Source organism: Paroedura picta, chromosome 5 (assembly GCF_049243985.1).
Source record: "Paroedura picta isolate Pp20150507F chromosome 5, Ppicta_v3.0, whole genome shotgun sequence".
Taxonomy (NCBI): domain Eukaryota; kingdom Metazoa; phylum Chordata; class Lepidosauria; order Squamata; family Gekkonidae; genus Paroedura; species Paroedura picta.
The window spans coordinates 130,169,974-130,190,327 of NC_135373.1; the positions used below are offsets into that span (position 1 = coordinate 130,169,974).

The following is a 20,354-nucleotide window of genomic DNA, read 5'->3' on the forward strand; positions in this document are numbered from 1 at the left end:
GCATTTCCCGTTAGTCTTTCTGAGTCCCAACCATAGGCCTGTTGGAACAACTTGGTCTTGCAGGCCCTGATCTCCTTGGTCAGAGCATTCCACCAAGCCCAAAGCCCTGCCCCTGGCCGAGGTCAATTTCCCCTCCTTTGGGCCAGGGATCCTGAACAGATGCTGCTCTGATGATCTTAACACTCTCCAAGCATGCGCCAAATTCCATGCTTGGAGGAGAAGACATGAGGTACCAGATAAGGAAGCCAAGACCAGCATGAGTGTATTACAAGAACAAAACATGCAGAACATGGTTTAATCCTAAGGCTCAGGTAGTGGTAGCATATGCTCACTGTCTGCTGATAGATATCTTTGCTGTCCTTCAAGTGCATGGAACCGCAATGTTCCCAGAGTGGGTCATATTCTGAGAACAGAACTGGCTCCATGTGGCTGTTGAGTGGCTGCTCATATGCACAGCTTGGAAAGAACAATGTCCATAAGCCCTCGGTGTCGTTCTTCCCACTTGCAGAAAAAAATACACAAGGGATCAAACCGGGATGCATATGCTTGGGACAACAGAACCATCGGTAAGGTGCTACTAATCTCATCAACTCCCAATCTTCTTGTTGTCACAGCTGAAAACCTTCATTAGTGACCACTAAAAGCATGCTCCACTCTAGTTATTTCCCATTCAGTAATCCAGTAGTTGTAAAGACACATACATTTCTGGTTATTGTTACTTCGGTTCCTGGGAAACATCCGAGGTTCCACACTGGGCTTTGTCCTGGACAGAACCATCACTTGCCTTGCCATTTGTAAATCACAGAAACTGCATTAAGCATATTGTTCTAGGGGCTACTGTGCCAAACCTTAGCCCAAGGTTAAAATTTTCCATCAGTGGCTATTGGGTACATATAGATGGAACACTGTGCCTGGGGCAGTGATGCGTTGTCTCCTTGGTGCTTGGGGAGCAACAGTGGGAAGGCTTCTGGGGTTCTGGCCCTGCTGGTGGACCTCTTGATGGCAGATGGGTTTTGGTCTCTGTGTGACATAGAAGGTTGGAATGAATGGGCCATTGGCCTGATCCAATATGGCTTTTCTTATGGTCTTAGCGGTTAAGAGCGGTGGATTCTAATCTGGATTTCCCACTCCTCCACATGAAGCCTGCAAGGTCAGGTCAGACACTTCTCTCAGAACTCTCTCATCTCTACCTACTTCATAAGGTGCCTGTTGTGGGAAGGGAAAGGCAACTGTAAGTTACTTTGAGACTCTTTAGGATAGGGGAAAAGAAGAGTGTAAAAAACAAAAAAACTCTCCTGTCTTCCAGCTGTTCCCTCTGCCTCCCTGCACTCCACGCTTGCAGCAAAAAGTAGAAACCGCTTCCGATTCGGCAATAAGACATGGAACTCTCTGCAAATTAATCTACCAAGGGCAGCGATTAATTTATTGAATTCCAACTGTAATCTCAAGCAGACATTCTCAATAAACCCATTGCAAGCAACAGGACTCAATGACCTTTGGTCCACAGCCAGGTCCCCACTCCCCACTCACAGACATGACCAGCTGACGAAGTCGTGCAGTGCGAGAACAGCTGAAGTCTCCAGGGCCAGCTCAGTCCTAATAATCAGCTTTGAAAGGGTAGTCTTTGTGATTGACACACCTGCAGGAAAGGGACGAGAGGAAGGCCTGATTAAAAGGTAAGCCCCACGCCCATTGGCACTTCCCAAGGAGGGCTTCCGCAAAGCAGAGGCAACGAGAAGCACCACAGTCATGGGTGAGTGGCAAGAGGCAGTTCTTGAGCAGATTCTAACAGCCCCCAAACCCTGGGGCAGGTAGGAGGCGTGTGGGCTGGGTTCAGCTTGGTGGGTCCCAAGGAACAAGCTAGCCCCAGCAAAAACCCGTGACTTGATGGGATTTTCAAGGCAACGGACAAAGAGGTGGTTGGCCCTTGCTTGCCTCTGCATAGCAACCCTGGACTTCCTACCCAGGGGCTCACCAGGGCTGCACATATATCATCTGAGATCTGAGAAGGTTGAGCTATGCAGGTCTTAGGGGGTATTTTCCCCACCTTCTGGTTAACTCATCATATCGATAGATTCCCCTACAAGTAATTTGGGGAGCTCAAATGATACGGGCCAAACTGGCCTACAGATGGGCCCACACCCTCTCCCCCCTGCCCCCTACCCCCACACATGACAGACATGGAGGCTGAATTCCTTCCCAGGAACTGGGAAAGTTTTGCTGAAAGGAAGGACCTTTGTTGACGTGCCCACCTTTGGACATCACAAGAAGCTGGGAGGTAGCTAAATGGCTTTGATCCCAACGCAGCAGATGTTGGTGGGAGTGTGCCAGCCTTGGCAATCAGGCTCTTGCTTGTTACGAAATTAACTTCAGCTTACTTGTGGCGTTTAAACTGAACTTTTCGGGAGGCTCCCATCCCCTCCAAGGGACTGATCTCCCCTCCACACTGATCTAGCTCCAACAGTGATGAAGCCAACTTGCAGTGGCTGGGTTGACGGCCACCGCAAAAGAAAACAGTATGCAATTCTCAACTTACATGGGCATCAAACAATCTCTCCAGTTCTTGTTCAAGCTGAGGAGGGTCTCCATCTCCTCTTTAGTCAATTCGAAGTCAAACACCTGAAAGGAAGTGAGAGAGAGACAGATTCCCCATAGAGTCGCAGCAGAAAGAGAGACGAAAAGCCAGCCCTTTCAGAACTCCAGAAATATAACACACTTCCACCATGCTGTGAAGGACCATCTCCTTCCCTATGTCCCTGTGCACCAACTACCAGTTTACACTAAAATCAGGAATCGTAGAGTTGGAAGGGATCTCATGGGTCATCTAGTCCACCCCCCTGCACCATGCAGGACACTCAACCCTGTTGCTCATCCACTGTAACCTGCCACCCCCTTAAGCCTTCACAGAATCAGCCTCTGACTTCTCTCCAATAGGAGGGAGGGGAGGAACAAAGTGCTATAACAGTGAAACTAGGCAGCATGCCAGGAGGCCAGTAATTAATTATGTTCTCTGGCCTCAACCACAGGCCTGTCAGAACAGCTCTGTCTTGCAGGCCCTGCAGAACTGCCTTTAAGCACTGCAAGGCCCTGATCTCACTTGGGAGAGCATTTCACCAGGCCAGCGTTAGGGCAGAAAAGACCCTGGCTTTGGCTGAGGCCAGTTTTACCTCTCTGGAGTCAGGGATCTTGAGCAGGTGCTGTACACATGACCACAGATTTCTACTTGATTGCCACCGAGAACCAGTGAGATGGGATTCTACTAAGTTCCATTTAAATGCGTGCGTTCTTCTACCTCTGATTCAGCCAGGAAGGTTTATGTGGGATGTACCACATGGGAAAATGGGTAGAGGGCAACATCCCTCCGTGATCCTGGCAAGGGCAAAGCCTGGTCTTTGTCCAGGAGTGGTGCCAGATGGGGTCACTATTACCAAGGGGAAGGGGCAACCAGATGCATTGGCCGCTCAGTTTGCACACAACTGGCTGTTCCAGGTTTCTCAACCAGGATTTCATGAAACCCCAGGGCCATGATTTCTTGATGTCCCTGGGGTTTCTTGATTGCTCTGGAATGGTTTCCCAAATGGGTGGGAATCAAATAATTTTTTATATCGTCATGTCAACCTTTCAAAACCCTTCCAAATGGCCAGGGATGGGCCTAAAGGGGGGTGGGAAGGGGCGGGACCCCGGGTGGGCGCATACACAGCTCTGCTTCCCTATGTTATTCTGCACCATCACGCCACTTCTGGGGTTTCTTGAAGCCGGAAGGAGGTTTCAGGGGATTCTCAATGGTAAAAAAGCTGAGAAGGCCAGGGCTGTTCGATCTAGCAGCAAGCCCACAGGGATGGGGGGAGCGGGCAAGAGGGGAAACTGTATGGAAGTAAAACAAACGCACACACAGATCTACCTTGAAGTTCTCCTCCAGTCGGTGTGGTTTCTCCGATTTGGGAATGACAGCCACATTCCTCTGGATGTGAAACCTGATCAGAACCTGCAAAAAGACAACACACTGAGGGGCCTTATATGGAATCAAACCCATCAGCGTCCGTATTGTGTACTCAGACTGACAGAGGTTCTCCAAGATCTCAGGCAAAGGTCTTCTGCATAATCTATTACCAGATTCTTTAACTGGTGATGTGGGGGACCAAATTTGGGACCACGCCACAGCACCTCTCCTAAATCTGGGCTGTTTTTGACATGGGTAGCACATTTTGCAAATCAAGGTGGAGAGGTTTTACTTTGTGGCTAAGCCACATTTAACCTCCTTTGTTTTCATGAATTATTTAATATTAAACCGGCTCATGCCCAGCACATCTTCCGGAAGATTTAAACTTCAGGGTTTTGCACTGGACATGACTGCCGTATCAAATGAGCCACTAGAGGGAGCAAAACATGTGCGGGACACCCCCCCCCCCCCCGAAGAAGCAGGAATTCACAAGACAAGAAAATGAGAATGCAGAATAAACACTAGTCAGGGATGCTTTAGGCAGATCCTGCATGTGTAGGAGGTCCAGCTGGGTGGCCTGGATGACCCCTTCCAGTCCTATGATTCTATGTTTTTACATGTAACGTCCCTTCTTCTCCATTTATAACACTTCATTCATTCATGCATTTATACCTGCTCGAACCTCACTAATTCCTCGACCCCCTGCACCCATCTGCAGGTGTCAGAAATGGCACCCCCATCTTACAGCCTGCATGTCTCAAGGAAGCTGAATCAGACCCACACCATTGCCACCTGCAAGCACTTATGAGCCTCATCAGAAATACGAATGCTCCATTTTCCTACCAAGCCATTTGCTGGAAACACCTCCTCTCCATGTCTGTCTGTCTGTCTGTCTGTCTGTCTGTCTGTCTCTCTTGCACAGGCCCAAATCATACTCATAATTCCTCACCTGCGCTGGGCTCTTTTTGTGCCTTGCCGCGATCTCTTTAATCTTGGGGTCCTCCAAAAGGATCGGGTCCCCTGGACGGAGACTGCAAAATAAAGCAGAAGCGTTAAGGAGCCCTTCAGAGATGGGGAATGGTAACGTACGGCTGAATGACGGAAGTAGGGTCAGGACCACCAAGGAAGGCTCGGCAGAGGAAGGTGATCCCAAACCCCCTGAGTGTCTCACTTGCCTTGAAACCCCCTTGCCCCAGTCACAGCTTGGTAGCAATCCATACTAAGGAGGGTTCACCAAGGAACTTGGGGCTTATCTTTCCCAAACAGTACACCCTTGACCCCTGCCAGGCAGGGCAAGCCAACTATGAAATTGTGCAGGCATCCCAAAGCATCTAGTGATTATGTTATCTGAGGAAATGCAGGATTTGGTCAAGCAAAATACCAATAAGCACTGCTGAAAATGTCCAAAGCCAGCTCTGGGATCACGTTGCCACATAGGAACTGTAGTTTGCCAAGGATCCATTCAAATGTTAATGGATTTTTTATTTTTTTAATCCCCTCAAAACTTTCAGAATCAGGACTGGCCAACACAAAGGAGGGGTGCAGAACAATTGTTCTGAAGATCTGGTATTTGCAGTCCTTATACAAACCGATCACAAATCCTGCACCCACAAGCGCAACTGCAGAAAAGAAATTGATCCAGAGAGGTTCGCATCAGTCTTACGTGTGAGCTCCAAAAGGCCGATAGGCTGTCACAGTGATCCCTTGGGACTGGCAGTAGGGGATCAGCTTTTCTTGGGTGAGATATGGGTGGCATTCGATCTGCAAGTCCAAGAAAATCCTAGATTACTCATGGCACATTTATTAAGGAAATAGTAACTTTTCATAGAATCATAGAACCATAGAGTTGGAAGGGGCCATACAGGCCATCTAGTCCAACCCCCTGCTCAACGCAGGATCAGCCCAAAGCATCCTAAAGCATCCAAGAAAAGTGTGTATCCAACCTTTGCTTGAAGACTTCCAGTGAGGGGGAGCTCACCACCTCCTTAGGCAGCCTATTCCACTGCTGAACTACTCTGACTGTGAAAAACGTTTTCCTGATATCTAGCCTATATCGTTGTACTTGAAGTTTAAACCCATTACTGCGTATCCTTTCCTCTGCAGCCAGCAGAAACAGCATCCTGCCCTCCTCCAAGTGACAACCTTTCAAATACTTAAAGAGGGCTATCATGTCCCCTCTCAACCTCCTTTTCTCCAAGCTGAACATTCCCAAGTCCCTCAACCTATCTTCATAGGGCTTGGTCCCTTGGCCCCAGATCATCCTCGTCGCTCTCCTCTGTACCCTTTCAATTTTATCTACGTCCTTCTTGAAGTGAGGCCTCCAGATTCATCCTTCCGCAAATAGTTTAGAAACTGTGGTAGCCCTGCAGGGAAACCTCCTATAATTTTGGGGGAAGATTTAATGTTTGTGTGTGTGAGAGAGAGAAATCTTCACCACACTTATCCCGTAAATTGAAAATATGGGTTATTTGTGTAAATGCCACAAGGGACATGGCTGCATAATACAGCCCTTTGTCGTGAGGTAATTTTATTTCAGTTATATACCAGGACACCGAGACTTCACAGGTGAGAATAAAAGAGAATGACGAAAACAGTTTGACAAGGAACAGCCTGTTTGAAGCACACCTTTGCTCATGCTACAATTATCACTCCACCTTGGTCTGAAGTAGGCATTAATTTATTCTTGGACCGTAGAGATTTTCAGCTCTAGGCCTCTTCTGAATAGTATTTCTTCAGTCTTTATTAGAAGCCTTCTTCTTTGAAGCCTTTTCTTAGAAGGAGCTACATTTCTGCCACGTTTCTGGAGCCGAGATGAGATCCTCACGTCAGGGGGTTCTAATCTCACTGGTCTGCCCTCTCCCCCAAGACAGACTCCAACAGTTTGCTACTACAGGCCTCACCCATCACTCTGCCCTCCTTCTGAGGTATAGTGAAAACTCTCTTCTTGCAACGGACCACGACCTCTTGGACCTTGCGCTCTGCTCAATGTGCAGCCTCCCTCCAAAAAGGTGACCGAAGGCTGGCACTTCAATAAGGCCAGGCTCTCACAACTGATTGGCTGTCCCACGTTCATGGGCCATTGGGGGGGGGGCATGGCGGGGATCTTGCGTAAGTTTTGGTCACTAGACCGTCATGCTCTCGGGGTTGGATTTTATTTTCCCTTTTGGGGGATTTCTTTGGGAAATTCTGCCCATCTCTTCGACCAAAACAGAGAAGCAGAACGCAGGCCAATATAGGGATGCTAGCCGAGAGCAAGCCTGGCCAAAGTGTTTGAGATATGAGATTGGCTCAGCCCTTTCCTCTTTTTGGGGACGGTGAGGACAGCAGGGGAGCTCAAGCTGTAACAGGGAAGCTTCCACTTGCAGGCAGAACGAGGCCGAGGCTGCGGATAACGGACGGCAATGCACCATCTTACCTGGTTGTTCACAGGCTTATGCTTTAAGTTGGGCTTCCTCAACAGCCTCTCAATCTGATCGCGGTTGAAGTTGGAGATTCCAATGGCTTTCGTCAGCCCACAGTCCACCAGCTCCTCCATTGCCTAACGGGGAAAGTGTGGTGTAAATTAAATTTTGGGCTGGGTGGGTGATTTAAACCCATATCCTTGTTGGATATGAGAGTCGACTTCACAGAATCTCAGCTGGGGTAAGTATTGGTTAAGATCAGTTTGTTTTCCACTTGGGCAGTTATTCTTTTTCTTGAAATAATCATGCAGTTTTAATTGTTAAGCAAGTTATATTGTTGTTGTTGTAATTGTTGCTGTTACTGTTATTATTTGTTTAATTGTTTATTTATTTGATTTCTAGCCCACCACTGCCACAATAAGCACGAAGAACACTTCCTGTACAGCTGACGGGCGTTTCTCTTCTCAACTGGCTTAACTGTAATAACAAACATAGATTCAATCTCATTCTTTCTGACTGAAGTAAACTTTGTTCATAACGCACATCTTTTTGTTACAGTGACTTATTGAGACAAGTCCATAGGACGAAAGGCACTGGCTTATTGACTGAGAGAGATTCTGTTAACTGACACTAACTGACAAAACAAAACCGTTAGAATTCTCCCAGCATGCACCTCTCCTCCCTCCAGTGCTTGTGTGTAAGGCTGTAAAAAACCCAACCAGATCAAGTTAGGGGTCATTTGTAGGGCTGGGTGGATTCTGTCTGATATTATTTGGTAGCTCTGTTTGAATTTGCTTTGAATCTCCACTGGAAAGAGGAGAGAAGATGGGTGTGGGCAAGGGCTTTGTTTTTTTGAGGGTTATGGACATATTTTAAAAATTAAATAAATGGTCTTGTAGAATGGAAGATTAATTTTTTTGTTCCTTCCTAACTGAATAATGACAGAACAAGTACTTTCCTGAGCAAAATGAATACAAAACCCCTTCAAAAAGCAAAACCCTTTTCAGAACCAGTGATGTGACTGAATTTCTGGCACTCCCCATGCTGGATCCCAACAATTACCACTAACGGAAGGCATTTCTGTTTGTGAATCTGACCCTCCCCTGCAGTTCATGGGTCTCTCCACAATGTTGTTTGTGGAGCACCTGGAATACAACTTGAATGATTCCCTACATCCCTAACTCTTGTTCCCAGGCTCAACATTAAAGCCAAGTACTAAAAAAAAACAAGGTCAAGTCAAACTTACCTCCCAGGTGTCCAGGATGTCTGTGTTACTGGGAATGACCATGCCATTTTCATCTTTGGGGGTCAAATCCTCTCCAGCCTGTCCAAGGAAAGAACAATCATGGCTCCTAGGGGTTTCTTACATTCTCATTTTCCTTTGCAAGTTCCTGTTTCCTCAGGGGCTTTTGCTGTTCTATGTGTGTTTTGCCCCCTCTAGAGGCCAATTCAGTATTACATGCGTTGATTTCCAGCCTAAAAACGTGTGGTTTAAACCTACAGAGGGCATACATTGCTGTAACATCCAATCTACCACTAGAGAGAGCAGCCGTCCTACACATATCTACCAAATGCAGGCATGATGCCAACACATACATACAAACAGCGTTATCTGTAGGCTGCCTCAAGCATAAGTGCCGTAACAATAAGTTTCATGTGCAATGTCTGACGTGCTGACTTTCAGGTACTGTGTTGAAACATTTCTCTCCATCCAGGCTTTGAGCTGATTGAGCTGTTGTGTGCAGGATCAAGCTGGTTTCTGATATGGTTATTGAGTCACAAAGGTCCCACCCACCCCACACAATTGCTCCCACTTGCAACTGCATTGTGAACAAGCATTATCCCAAGATAGGGATCATTCATCCTCTGATATAAAGCTCTCCAACTCACCCTGAGCTAGTCTCCGCTTAGCCTTTCTCACAGGGTGGCTGGGATGACTAACCCCATGTACACAAGCTAGCTACCACTGACCTGAGCCACGCTTCTAAAGAGGCTGCCCGGATCCTACCCACTGCTGCTAATGGGATATGGCCCACTCTTGACTTAGAATCCTATTTCAAAATTAGTTTTGGCTATCTTTGAAAAGAGAGTTCTCTTGCAGGATTCAAGGCACCTCCCCAAAATGAGGAATGAGTACCATGAATCTTGTAAAGTACACGAGGCAGAGAGAAGTGCATGAATACCCTGAATCCCATGGGAAAGTACACAAATTGGAAAGTACACAGATACCTTGAATGCCGTGGGAAAACACATGAGATAGAACGAAAGCGTACAGGTACTTTAAAGCCCAAGGGAAAGTGCATGAAATAGAATAAAAGTGCATGAATACATTAAATGCTGTGGGAAAGTGCATGAGGTAGAACGAAAGTGCACAAATACCTTGATTTCCCATGGGAAAGTGCATGAATTAGAATGAAAGTGCACAAATACCTTGAATCTGATTGGGAAAGTGTGTGAGTTAGAACAAAAGGACAGAAATACCTTGAATCCCATGGGAAAGTGCATGAGGTAGAGGTCCAAATAGTCTAGCTTCAGGTGAGCCAAAGACCTCTGACATGCCTTCTTCACCAGCGGTCTCTCATGGTCATTGCACCACAGCTACACAGGAAAAGAAGAAAGCTTTCTGACTACATATGCCCAAAAGAGGAGCTTCATGGACACCAGAAATGGACCTTTCCTCCTTTTTACAGCTGGCACTGTATGCCACCCATGTTAAGGGTGTTTCCAATATCCCCAGATCCATTTCAGCCTCCCCCACAGGTCATCTGATGTCTCCAAGTTGTGGAAACTTTTTGCTATGGGAAGTGTATTCGTTCGATCTACTGGGATGGTGGCAAATTGTATAGAGCTCACAGATAAAATATAAGCATAGGATAGAGCAGCGGTACCCAACCTTCTAGTAGTTGGGGACCGCCTCTGAGAGTGGGAGAGAGCCGGCGGCCTGGCCGCAGCCGCTCGCAAACGCGCACACGCAGTTGTCGTGCATGCGCGTTTTCGCCACTAGGTGGCGCTAACGCGCATGCACAGAGCTGCCGCGTGTGTGCGTTTTTGCCAGCAGGGGGCGCAAACACGCATGCGCGGCAGCTCCGCGCGTGCGTGTTTGCGTGGCTGGTGTGCCGGCGGCCGTGCCTGCTTCTTCCCCCCCTCTCGCTGCGGGGGGGGGAGGAAGGCGTGGCCGCTGGCGGCCCTGTACCATGGCCTTTGCGGCCCGGTATCGGGCCGCGGACCGGGGGTTGAGGACCCCTGGGATAGAGTAGAGGTCTTCAATGTAGTATCTTTGGGCATCATGACACTTGCCAACACCATCCCTGGTGCCCTCCAGGGGCTTTTAGAAAGTGGAAGGAGCCAGCTGGGACTTTTGCCCAGTGAGGCCTCTGACCGACCACTAGCGATCGCTTTGGCAGCAGCTGCCAACACAGCCCCAAGATCTTTACCATGGGACTGAATGCAAGCTGTGGCAGCCATTTTCTGTACAGCTTTGCCTCGTGCGGCAGCCATTTTGTGGTGTCCTCATGCTATTTCAGGATTTCAAAGGGGCCGTTAGGTTCAAGAAGGTTGTGGTCCCCTGGTGTCAAGTGTCAGACTAGGATCTGGGAGACCCAGGTTCAAGTCTTCATTCTCTCATGGAATCCTATTGGGTGACCCTGGACACATCATACCCTGGAACGACTCAGTCGAGACAGGCGGAGTATAAATTAAATTATAAATAAAATAAATACCATCTCAGGCTAACCTGCCTCACAGGACTGTTATAAGTTACTGTGGGTCCCCAAGGGGGGGGGAATGGGGGTACAGATTAAATAAATAAATAAAACTCCCATATCAGGAACCAAGCCAAGTCAGAATTCATTCCTCAGGTACATTATTTTTCAACTTGCAAGACAACTGCCTTTTGCAAAGTGAGACTTATGGAGCAAGTAGACTTCAAGGACTTATTTACTTATTTATATTTATATTTAACTTGTATGCCACCCCTCTCCGGAAGGACAGCTTACAACAGCCGGTTCCAAATGCTGGCTATGCAAGCCCTCATTTTTATTTATTTTGTTTACTTTGTTTGGAAAACTGGCATGCTGCCTCGACAGAGAACTGCTCAAGAGGGCTTACAAGTCGTAAAACAGGCGATCAAAACAAGCCCCTTAAAACACAAGCAGTGAAGCCAAAGCAAAAAACAGGTCAACACTATCAAAGCATAATCAATTTTTAAAGAAACAGATCGCCACCATGAAAACAAGCTAGGGCCTAAAAACAGCATTAAAATGATCCCTCACTGTGTGTGTCCACAAAGCCAGGGCTCGGGTGCAAAGGAGGCCATGCCAGTCTGTCTGCCAACCAGTTCCAGGGTGCCACCATTAATGCTTTCTTCCCACCATGTTACCTTGCTGACAATGAAAAGGTCCTCGCGCTTCACAGCTCCTTCCTTGAGTTTCTGCTGGATGGCGTTCCCAATTTCTTCCTCGTTCCCATAAAGGCTGGCACAGTCTAGGTGGCGGTATCCAAGGTCGATGGCGTATTTCACCGCATCTTCTACTTTCCCAGGAGGTGCCTGTGAGATAAGACAGGCCTCTGACATGCCGCAGGGCTAAAGCACGTGCAAGCGGGAAGGCGGAACAAAATTTTAAAAACAGCCCAAATTCCCTTTAAATTTTTTAAATGAAGAAGAAGAAGAAGAGTTGGTTCTTATATGCCGCTTTTCCCTACCCGAAGGAGGCTCAAAGCGGCTTACAGTCGCCTTCACATTCCTCTCCCCACAACAGACACCCTGTGGGGTGGGTGAGGCTGAGAGAGCCCTGATATCACTGCTCGGTCAGAACAATTTTATCAGTGCCGTGGTGAGCCCAAGGTCACCCAGCTGGCTGCATGTGGGGGAGCGCAGAATCGAACCCGGCTCGCCAGATTAGAAGTCCGCACTCCTAACCACTACACCAAACTGGCTCTCTCTGGTTTTATTGAGCTCCTTCAAGTCCAGGTGGTGGTGGAACATGCCATCAAGTGACAGCTGATTTCTGGCAACCCCAGAAGGTTTTCAAGGGAAGTGACCAACAGATGGGGTTCGCTTCCAGGATCGGATGAGATCAGGCTTGTTCCATTTCTTGAGAATTTCTTCCAAACTATGCTGTCAGAATCCCCTAGGTCTTCTGCTGTGATTGTGGATTTCTGATGTTCGAGATCTGACACTGCCCAGATGGCTGCTTTGACACAAAGCTGCATCCTGTTGTTTTGGTTTATGATTCCTAGCTTTCTCCCTGCCTGTCCCGACTCCCGCTCTCTCTCCTCCATCCCCATCAGTTTTGCCTGTGTCCTTTTGGAAGTGAGGCCTCCAGAACTGCCTACAGCAGCGGTCCCCAACCTTTCTGTGGTCAGGGACCACCTCTGGGGTGTGGGGAGAGCCGACAGCCCGGGCACCGCGCGGCAGCTGCCCGCAAACGCGCAGTTGCCGCGTATGCACCTTTTTGCCACCAGGGGGTGCTAACGCGCGTGCGCAGCATCTGCGCATGCGCATTTGCGTCGCCGGCGTGCCAACAGCCACGCCTGCCTCTTCCCCTCCCTCTTGCAGCGAGAAGCTAGCCGGGCCTGGGGGGGGGGAGGCGGCTGTTGGTGGCCCAGTACCGTGGCCTTCACGAACCGGTACCGGGCCGCGGACCTGGGGTTGATGACCCCCGGCCTGCAGGACAGGAATAAGTGATCAGTATTCTCTCAGGGTTATACAAAAAGATAGATTCAAATGTGTAGCCGTGTTGGTCGAAGTAGCACAATAGAATCACAATAGAATCAGAGTCCAGTAGCACCTTTAAGACAAACAAAGATTTATTCAGGGCGTGAGCTTTCGAGTGCAAGCTCTGTCTGACGAAGAGTGCTTGCCCTCAAAAGCTCACGCCCTGAATAAAACTTTGTTGGTCTTAAAGGTGCTACTGGACTCCGATTCTCTTATGCAAAAAGATGTTTGTTACAGGAGAGATAACATTTAAAAGACATCCAGATAGCAAAATTTATGTAAGAAGATAGAAAAATATGAAATCAAACAATAACAACGCAAGAAATCTCTCAAGCTATAAAGAACATGAAGAAGGAGAAAACCACAGGATTGGGCAGGTTGACAGCATCTTGAAGAAGTATTAATAATACTATTACAAAAGGTTATGAACAAGATAAAGGGGGGGGAATGGAAACACCCCCCAGCAGACAAGCGATGCACTGAATGCCAATACATAAGGAGGGCAGTATTTATTTATTATTAAATTTGTATACCGCCAGCTCCCGGACCAGCCGGCTCATGGTGGTTCACAACTAGATAAAAACATAAGATGACAAGATACTCTCTCGCCGATAAAAAATACAAATACAATCCAGCGATCCCAATTTAAATAACAAGATGGCAGGCCTAAGAATCCCTAACTGGACCCATATTCGTCAACTTCTCCATTCCCGGCCGTGTCACTCTGCTATAGAGCTGGGCGATGGTAGCCCCAGGGGATCCAGATGTCACAAGCCCGGGGGAGGACCTGATCTTATTAGCCTGGTGATCAGCCCGGTTTCAACCAAAAGCCTGGCTGAAGAGCTCCATCTTGTAGGCCCTGTGGAAACCAGAGAGCTCTGACAGGGCCCTCAGCTCTTCTGGGAGCTCATTCCACCAGGTGGGGGGCAGGACTGAAAAGGCCCTGGCCCTAGTCAAGGCCAGGTGAGTTTCTTGGAGACCCAGGTTCCTCAACAGATTCATATCCACAGAACATAATGTCCTGCGGGGGGCACGGCTACCACAGTCTTATAGACCTCTTTCTCTGCCGAATGTAGACAAAATTTCCATCACAAAGGCAGAAAGATTAATATGCATTCCAAATTTAGTATACTCCAACCTTCTGTGTTGTTTACTTAAAAAAAAAACCCTCTTCCTATTCTTTTTTACATTGAGATAAGACAAAAAAAAAATGTATAATTAGAAATAAGGCAGCCTTCCTTTTTTTAACGCTGAGAACTCCCTGAAAACATTCTTCAGGCTTCGAGGAACCCCAAAAGTGGTACAATCATGCAGAATAAGGTTGGGAAGCAGAGCTGTGGACACACTGATCCAGGGCTTTTCCCCTTCTCAACTCCTCCAAGCTTATCACTGACTGTATTGGGAAGGGTGGGCAAGTCAAACTAATAAAAGTTTAACAAATGTTAAACAATATATTTAAAAAATAATCCGGGAAACCCTTCCAGGGCTGTCAAGAAACCCCAGAGAAAGCTTGTATGAAGCACAAGCTCATGGTGGAGTATTTATAGATTTACAGCTCACAGTACAGTTGGGGTTGGGAGAACTTTGACTGCTCTATCTTTACAGTGCAATCCTAAGTAGTTCCACACACACACCCAGACCACTAACTTCAGCAGATTCAGAAGACTGTTAACTCTGCTCAGGATTGCACTGTCAGAGGCCCCACGCCGAGGCCAAAGTCATTTCAGCGCCTGTCTGCAGGACACATTTGTCCCTGGCTGAACCGCAAAAGCATTTCAGAGGGAAATAGTTCCAAGACAGTCTGCTCTGAGTCAGGGAAATTAAACGGCCTTTAAACCAAAAGTGCATTATTCACGTGTTAAAAGGTAAAGGTATCCCCTGTGCAAGCACCGGGTCATGTCTGACCATTGGGGTGACGCCCTCTAGCGTTTTCATGGCAGACTCAATACGGGGTGGTTTGCCAGTGCCTTCCCCAGTCATTACCGTTTACCCCCCAGCAGCAAGCTGGGTACTCATTTTACCGACCTCGGAAGGATGGAAGGCTGAGTGAACCTTGAGCCGGCTGCTGGGATCGAACTCCCAGCCTCATGGGCAGAGCTTTCAGACTGCACGTCTGCTGCCTTACCACCCTGCGCCACAAGAGGCTCTATTCACGTGTAAAAGTATGTAAATGAACCTGTTAATTAGATTTTTCTCTGTTGCAACAGAACTACGGTAACTTTATTGGTTTACTCAATGGTCTCCTGATAAGGCTTAGTGTAACTATAGTGGGAGAGAGAGGGCAAATCTATTTCCGCAGTTCTCCTGCCGAGCTGCTCAGAAAGTTGTCGGTATTGAACCTCCAGCTTCCCGGGGATTAAAGGACAAAGCGGTCTTCCACCGCACAATTCGGCAGTCCTAGAATCCAAGGAAGCCCGGAAATGGCTAGCAGTTTGGTCTCTCTTACGGACCATTTCACCCATTAATTTCTCTTTAACGGGCAAACTGAAGAATTGTAAAGCGTCCATGTGATCAGTGTGTGTCTGCACGTAAGTCCATCATGCGCACAGCGTGTTGTAGCTTAATAACAAATCATGTCACATGCAACATCCTCTTGAAAAAACAGTTTCAGCTGCTATCTTCTATCTCCCATTGCTATCAATCTAGCTTCCTGGAAGGTATCACATTAATCCGTACAGAATGGTACACCATCAACCGTACAACGAAACTCACACAGGTACAGACTGATCAGGGCCGGATTTACATGAAAAGAGGCCCTAGGCTATTCCCCTTATGTGGCCCTTTCACCTCCCATTTTTAAGTTTGTAAGTTACATGAGAGATACTAAAATACATCATTACTGTGATATATATCAACTAGAAATAAAGCCCATTTTATTATGTAATAAAATGGGCGCTAGGAGCCGGTCTTCTCTCGGCCCCGGGAGCAGCCTCACTGCAGCGAGGCAGCTCCCGGGGCCGAGAGAAGGGCGGCTCCCGCCCCCCACCCTCCCCAAAGACACGAACGCTGTTCTCTCGGCCCCGGCATGGCGAGGCGGCTCCCGGGACCGGGAGAAGGCCGGCTCTGGCCCCCCCACCCTCCCCGAAGCGACAAACGCCAGCTCCTGCCTCCCCACCCTCCCCGAAGCCAGCAACGCCGTTCTCTCGGCCCCGGGAGCCGCCTCGCCATGCTCCAGGGGCCGAGAGAAGGCCGGCTCCCGCCCCCCACCCTTCCCGAAGACACCAGCGGCCGGGAGAAGACGGCACAGCCCCCAGAGAACTCACCGCATCGGCTGGCAGTCCAGTCTATGCGGTGATTCCCATTACGCGGCTCCCCATTGGCTGCTTGGGCCGGGATGGACACTCGGAGGAGCCAATCAGGAGCCGCTTCGTGGCTCCTGATTAGCCCCTCCGAGTTTTTATCCCGGACAGGGCCCGCCCTAACTCCTCCCACACAGCCCTTACTCTTTTATTCAGTCCGCGGCGGCTGTTTAAAGATATGTTAAATGAAACATGTTGTGATCAGTACTAACCTTTCTAAAAAATGTGGAATATAGGCCCCTCTTGATCTTGAGGCCCTAGGCTGAAGCCTAGTTAGCCTACAGGAAAACCCGGCCCTGAGACTGATATTTCCATTCTTACAAAAGGCAATCAACCAGACATTAAACCTAAGGCACTGAGAATTAAGAATCCTCTGAAATCCTCTTCTACAAACTATGCAGGAAAACTACAGCGGCTTGCAAAATTATTGATCCCCTCTTGCTGTTTGTCCTGTTGGTGTTTGTCCTTCTCCTTCATATGCAATCAGCTGGGTGACCTTGGGCTCATCACTGTCCTGATAGAGCTGTTTTCTTTTCTTTTTTTAATACAAACAGTATTCCGGACAAGAAAAACAGAAAGCATTCTCAAGTGGGTAGACACTTGACATGGTTTATTACTTTGTTACTCATTTACTTTCTCCTTCCATCTGTACTTTCATGATCCCTGTTCCATTGTGTATTATTTGAGGAAGAGCACTTGCACTCAAAAGCTGACACTTGGTCTTAAAGGTGCTATTGGACTCTTATTTAGAAAGCAAGACTGCACATCAGGATTCGTCCCTCTTGCTATGACACCCCTAAATAAGATCTGATCTTAACTTCAGAAGCCATATAACTAGTTACTTAAGGTCCATCAAGTGGCTTGTAGTCTGTATAAATAAACCATTTCTGATACCCCCCTTCTGCTCTAAGCAAGCACTCCAAACAGGTACATTTGTGCAGAAATACAGATTATGGATGGGTTATAAAAAATACCCCACACTTTGAATATCTGCTCTCCCCCCCCCCCCCAGCACCATTAAACCCATTACAACCAAATGGAATCCGATTTAGTTCCAGGTTTTAAAGCAACAAAACAGGACAAACACCAAGGAGGGGTTGTGAAAATTTTGCAAGCCTCCAAATACCTCACATCCTCCAAGAAAAGACTCACACATCCTGTTCAGTGTCCTGTACTAAAAACTCTCTGAACAGGACATCTGTACAAGGATTCAACCTGCCTGGCAAAACTGCCACAAGACAAAGCATCTACCCCTCGCAAGTGACAACCACCACCACCAAAAAAGCCTCCCCTCTCTAACTTGCAGGCTGCAAATTTTCATAACAGCTCCTCCTCCAAGGATATTGTCAACCTGTCATGGCGCAGAGGTTCAGGGGAATCAATTCTTCCACAGGGACTTTCTCCCACCATCTACGTCTGAAGGAGCGCTTCCAACACACACAAGACCAGAACAAGACAGAACACACAACACCTTCATGATATACCAATGCACAATCTATTGGAGAACAGCTACCATCCCTCCACCTACTACGGAACAAGAACGAGTTGGTTTTATACCCCACTTTTCACTACCCAAAGGCATCTCAAAGCAGCTTCCAATCACCTTCGCTCCCTCTCCGCACAACAGACACACTGTGAGGCAGGTGGGGTGGCGAGAGCTCTGACAGAACTGCTCTGTGAGAACAGCTCTAACATGATTATGACTCGGCCAAGGTCACGCAGCTGGCCGCATGTGGAGAAATGGGGAATCGAACCCGGCTCTCCAGATCAGAAGCCGCTGCGCTTAACCACGAGACCAAGATCATTACCACCACATACCGTCTATGCTACAAAAAAGGGAGATTCCACATGGATCCCTCCTGACCGTCACAATGCCACACCATAAAATGCTTTCGCCACAGAAAACAAACCGATGTGACCAGCAAACAACATTGCATACACCAGACTCTCAACCAGGCTGAAAGGAGAGCCCAAAACAGTCTCAGGAACCATCCAGCCAGGGGAGATATTTCTACACAGCTAATTCCCCCCACCTCAAAGAAGAAAATTCTGTAAGAAAGCCTCCATGCTCGAGAGGAGATGAATGGAGCATCCCAGTGGCATCTCAGTTAATCCAGGGGTAGTCAACCTGTGGTCCTCCAGATGTTCATGGACTACAGTTCCCATGAGTTAATCCCTCTCAGCATCCCACAGTTAAGGATGCATCTGCCCATCGATCTCCGATTTTGACATATTTCTTTCCTTCACCATCCCCCCGCCCCCCAAAAAAACCCCCAAACAAATGCCAATCTTATAAACTAAGCTGGATATTCGTATTTGGTCCTTGAAACGTCTCTGTTATGCTGCATGCTAATTTACGGCTAATTTACGGATGCACTTCCCTATCGCTGTATCTGGAAAGTGTGCGAATAAAGTGAAGTAGAACTTTGTGGGTCTTCAAGATGCCACCCCTGGCCTCAAACTTCGTGCTGGTGCTTCGGACCGACCTGGCCGCCCACCTGCATCGCTACAAAAGTAGGCGACGGCCCGTGAAGACACGGCTAGAGTCAGGTAGTAGAAATGCAACAAATAAATAAAAATTAACAAGTTGCTGTGCGGCTCTGAAGCAGCAGCACAAAGTGAGAGCCCGGTGGCACCTTTAAGAAGTTTTATTCAAGGGATGCGCTTTTGTGGCCATGCACATTTAGCTGCCACGGGGGGGGGGGGGGCAACTGCGGCTCTCCAGATGTCCATGGACTACCATTCCCATGAGCCCCTGCCAGCTGGCAGGGGCTCATGGGAATGGTAGTCCATGGACATCTGGAGAGACGCAGTTGGGCCCCTCCAGACAGACAGGCAGCTAACCTTTTGGGGTCTCCATTGGGTGAAAGGTGGGAGATGAGAGCGAGAGAGATCAGGAATTCTGCAAACTTCCTAAATATTGCAATTGCACTTTTTGCTTCTATAAAGAAACCGGTTGATGCCGCTCGTGTATGCATTTTTGGAATGGAAAGAAAGGAAGATCCCCGTTGAGCTCCAGAACCACCCGTTTCCCGGGGGAGCAAAGCGTCCTGCGCAATGCTAGCGGCGTGCAGCTTCGAGCTGGACGGCTGACCCGAAAAGCCGCCCTGTCCGCCGCGGTCCTGAGCCTGGCGTTATGTAAGGCGCTGCGACAACTAGGGCAGGCCGGGGCTCGCGCCAGCGCCAGCGCTTGCAAAGCTTCTGCAAGGAGCCGCCTGCATGTGCCAAAAAGGCAAAAGGTTTCCTTGCAGGCGCGCCGGGGAGCTTTGCTGGGCGCCGCCTTTTCTCCCTCCGTCGCGGGCCACGTACCTGCCAAGTGCCCAGGCCGAAGAGGGGCATTCTCGCCTTGGTGCTCAGCTCCAGGGACGCAGCCATGCTCCGGCCGGGCGGCGGGGAAGCGGAGTCGGCCCGCCCGCCTGCCTGCCTGCCTGCCTGGCTCCTCCCCGGCGAAGCGAAGGCCGCTGGGCCAGGCTGGGCGGCCAAGCCTGGCGGCGCTGGGAGCCTGTTCGCACGACCGTGTTGCCCGCGGCTCACGTGTCACGCGTGGCTCAAGGCCGGCGGCTGCGAAACTGGAAGCGGGCCTCTGCTGCACAGAAGCGTCTTAGGGCCCAGTTTGGGAGTCTGGTGAAGAAGAAGAAGAAGAAGAAGAAGAAGAAGAAGAAGAAGAAGAAGAAGAAGAAGAAGAAGAAGAAGAAGAAGAAGAAGAAGAAGAAGAAGAAGAAGAGCTGGTTCTTATATGCTGCTTTTCTCTACCCGAATGAGTCTCAAAGCAGCTTCCATTTGCCTTCCCTTTCCTCTCCCCACAACAGACACCCTGTGAGGGAGGGGAGGCTGAGGGAGCCCTGATATCACTGAAGAAGAAGAGTTGGTTCTTATATGCCGCTTTTCTCTACCTGAAGGAGTCTCAAAGTGGCTTACATTTGCCTTCCCTTTCCTCTCCCCACAACGGACACCCTGTGAGGTGGGTGAGGCTGAGAGAACCCTGATATTACTGAAGA

The 20,354-nt window shown here is 48.6% G+C and overlaps 1 protein-coding gene across 1 annotated transcript; it reads right to left on the reverse strand.

Annotated features, from left to right (window-relative positions):
* Nucleotides 1-1,390: 1,390 nt before the first annotated feature.
* LOC143838794 (aldose reductase-related protein 2-like) lies at nt 1,391-19,825 on the reverse strand. The gene is made up of 10 exons (XM_077340707.1): nt 19,666-19,825; nt 11,720-11,887; nt 9,823-9,939; nt 8,588-8,665; nt 7,356-7,478; nt 5,604-5,701; nt 4,890-4,971; nt 3,902-3,985; nt 2,537-2,619; nt 1,391-1,639 (listed from the first exon to the last, which is right to left on the reverse strand). The coding sequence occupies exons 1-10, from the start codon at nt 19,729-19,731 to the stop codon at nt 1,597-1,599; spliced, it is 942 nt and encodes a 313-aa protein (XP_077196822.1). The 5' UTR covers nt 19,732-19,825; the 3' UTR covers nt 1,391-1,596.
* Nucleotides 19,826-20,354: the final 529 nt, after the last annotated feature.